Source organism: Monodelphis domestica, chromosome 4 (assembly GCF_027887165.1).
Source record: "Monodelphis domestica isolate mMonDom1 chromosome 4, mMonDom1.pri, whole genome shotgun sequence".
Classification (NCBI taxonomy): Eukaryota; Metazoa; Chordata; class Mammalia; order Didelphimorphia; family Didelphidae; genus Monodelphis; species Monodelphis domestica.
This window is the reverse complement of record NC_077230.1, coordinates 373,252,392-373,254,589: the sequence shown is the minus strand read 5'-3', so window position 1 is coordinate 373,254,589 and position 2,198 is coordinate 373,252,392. Positions and strand designations below refer to the sequence as shown.

At 43.0% G+C, this 2,198-nt stretch overlaps 1 protein-coding gene across 1 annotated transcript; it reads right to left on the bottom strand.

Annotated features, from left to right (window-relative positions):
- Positions 1–428: 428 nt before the first annotated feature.
- On the bottom strand, positions 429–1,439 carry LOC100619642 (olfactory receptor 2D2-like). Its single transcript, XM_007493022.2, has one exon. The coding sequence runs from the start codon at positions 1,365–1,367 to the stop codon at positions 429–431; it is 939 nt and encodes a 312-aa protein (XP_007493084.2). The 5' UTR covers positions 1,368–1,439.
- Positions 1,440–2,198: the final 759 nt, after the last annotated feature.

Below are 2,198 nucleotides of genomic sequence, written 5' to 3'. Positions count from 1 at the left end.
AGGTGATGCTTTAGGCATGTTGTAGGACAGGGTTCTGAGCCCAATAAGAATGAATGGCTCCTACCTACTGTGTGTGGTGGCTCATACCTACAATCTTTCTTATTTGGAGGAAGCTGAAGTTGGTGGATCAACTGAGTTCAGGTGTTCCAAGGTAAGACAGGGCTAAAGTCAATTCAGTGGATTCAAGAGACCCAGAAACAACATGGTGATCCCTTCAGGAGTAGGGAGTGAGGGGTGGGGGGAGGAATGGGGACATCAGGCTGCTTAAAGAGGGGTAACCTGGCCCAGATTAACAATGAGTGGGTCCAAAGGTGCTGATCAGCAGTGGGGTGGGGACATAAATGTTTGCCCTAGTTGGGTGAGAAAGGGAAACCAAGTTTCAAAAAGAAAAAAAGGAAATAATGGCTTATTCTAAGGATTTTTACTTACTAGGCTATTCTGTTTCGCATTACCACCTTGATGAATGCTGCCTTTATGTCCTTATTCCTAAGGCTGTAGACCACTGGGTTGAAGAGGGCAGTGAACACATTGTAGAAAAGTGAGACCTGCTTGTCTCTCTCTGGGGAGTAGTTGGAGTTGGGCCTCATATAGATGTATATGGCAGGTCCATAGAACAGAGTGACCACAGTGAGGTGAGAAGCACAAGTGGAAAAGGCCTTACACCTGCCTTGTGTAGACTTGATCTTGAGGATAGACATGGTGATGCGGACATAGGAGGCCAGGATTAGTGAAAGAGGGACTAACACTATGAAGACGCTTATGATGAAGTCTACTACCTCAATCAAGTGTGTGTCCATGCAGGCCAAGCTTCGGACTGAGGGACCCTCACAGAAGTAGTGATTGACCATATTGGGGCCACAGAAGGGGAGACTCATGGTAAAATAGGTATGGGGTAGGGAGAGGAAGAAACCACAGGTGCAAGTCCCTACCACTAATCTCACACACAAATTCCAGTTGAGGATGAGTGTGTAACGCAATGGGAAGCAGATGGCTACATAGCGATCATAGGCCATGACTACAAAGATGATGCACTCACTGAGACCCAGGGCACTAAATATATACATCTGCAGCCAGCAACCTCCAAAGGAGATGAATTTAGAACTGGAAAGGAGGTGCACCAACATCTGAGGCACAGTGTTGGTGACATAGCCCAAGTCCAATAGGGAAAGGACACTGAGGAAAAAATACATTGGTGTATGGAGGTGGGAATCCAGAGAGATCAGGAGGATGATGAGTCCATTGCCCAGGACTGAGCAGAGGTAGAGAAGGAGAAAGATGATGAAAAGGATCCTATTTGAGGTGGAGTCACTGGAGAAGCCAAGCAGGATAAATTCAGTAACAGAACTATGGTTCGATGCTGGTAACATTGAGATAGCAGGGACCTGAAAAGGGAAAAAGAAAAGATGATGGAGTCCAGAAACCTCAACATTGGTCAAGGGCTGGATAGATACAGGGCTTTCTGAGATCTTTAGTTGAAATCCTGATGTTGAAAAGTTCTTCCCTCAGAGCTTTGGTACAATTCTAAAATCATGGATTTTAGAACCTTGGGGATCTTTAAAAATAATCTAGCTTAATCCCTCATTTCACACATGAGGATCTCATAAAGATGATTTACTCAAGACCACATATCAGATAAGGAGAAGAGGAGGAACAAGGGTTGAGGTCTCTTGTTTGCTTATTCAGTGCTGTTTCAGTGGTGCCCCACTCTTTCCTTTTTGGGCATCCTCTGATTTTTATATGATCTCAGAGGAAAATATCTCAGAAAGCATTTTCCAGGACTTCTACCTGAACAAGAGTCTTCTCTAGACTATCTCCAACAAAAGGACATCTAGCTTTTGCTGAAAGATCTGTATTGGTATCCTTTATTCTTTTCAGTTAGCTTTAACTTGAGGAAACTTTTCTACATACTAATTTGAGATTTGCTCTTTAACTTCCACTTAGTGCCTTGAGTTCCCCACTGTGAATTCAGACAAAATAAGCATTTCCTCATTTTGAAAATTATTCCCCATCTTAATGAGGTCTAAGATCACACTCTCTTTTTTGTCAACTATTTCCTACTTTTCATTCATAATGACCCTTCAAGCCCACTAAGACCATTAGGTCTTTTTTCCATGTGAATTATTGCTTGCCATATTCTCTCTATCTGGTATAAAGTGTTTGTACCCTATCTGAATAGGATCTCAATGATTTTCAAGAGG

Bases quoted from the DNA above. Each gene is read 5' to 3' on its own strand.
- LOC100619642 (XM_007493022.2), bottom strand. From the start codon at position 1,367: ATGTTACCAGCATCGAACCATAGTTCTGTTACTGAATTTATCCTGCTT.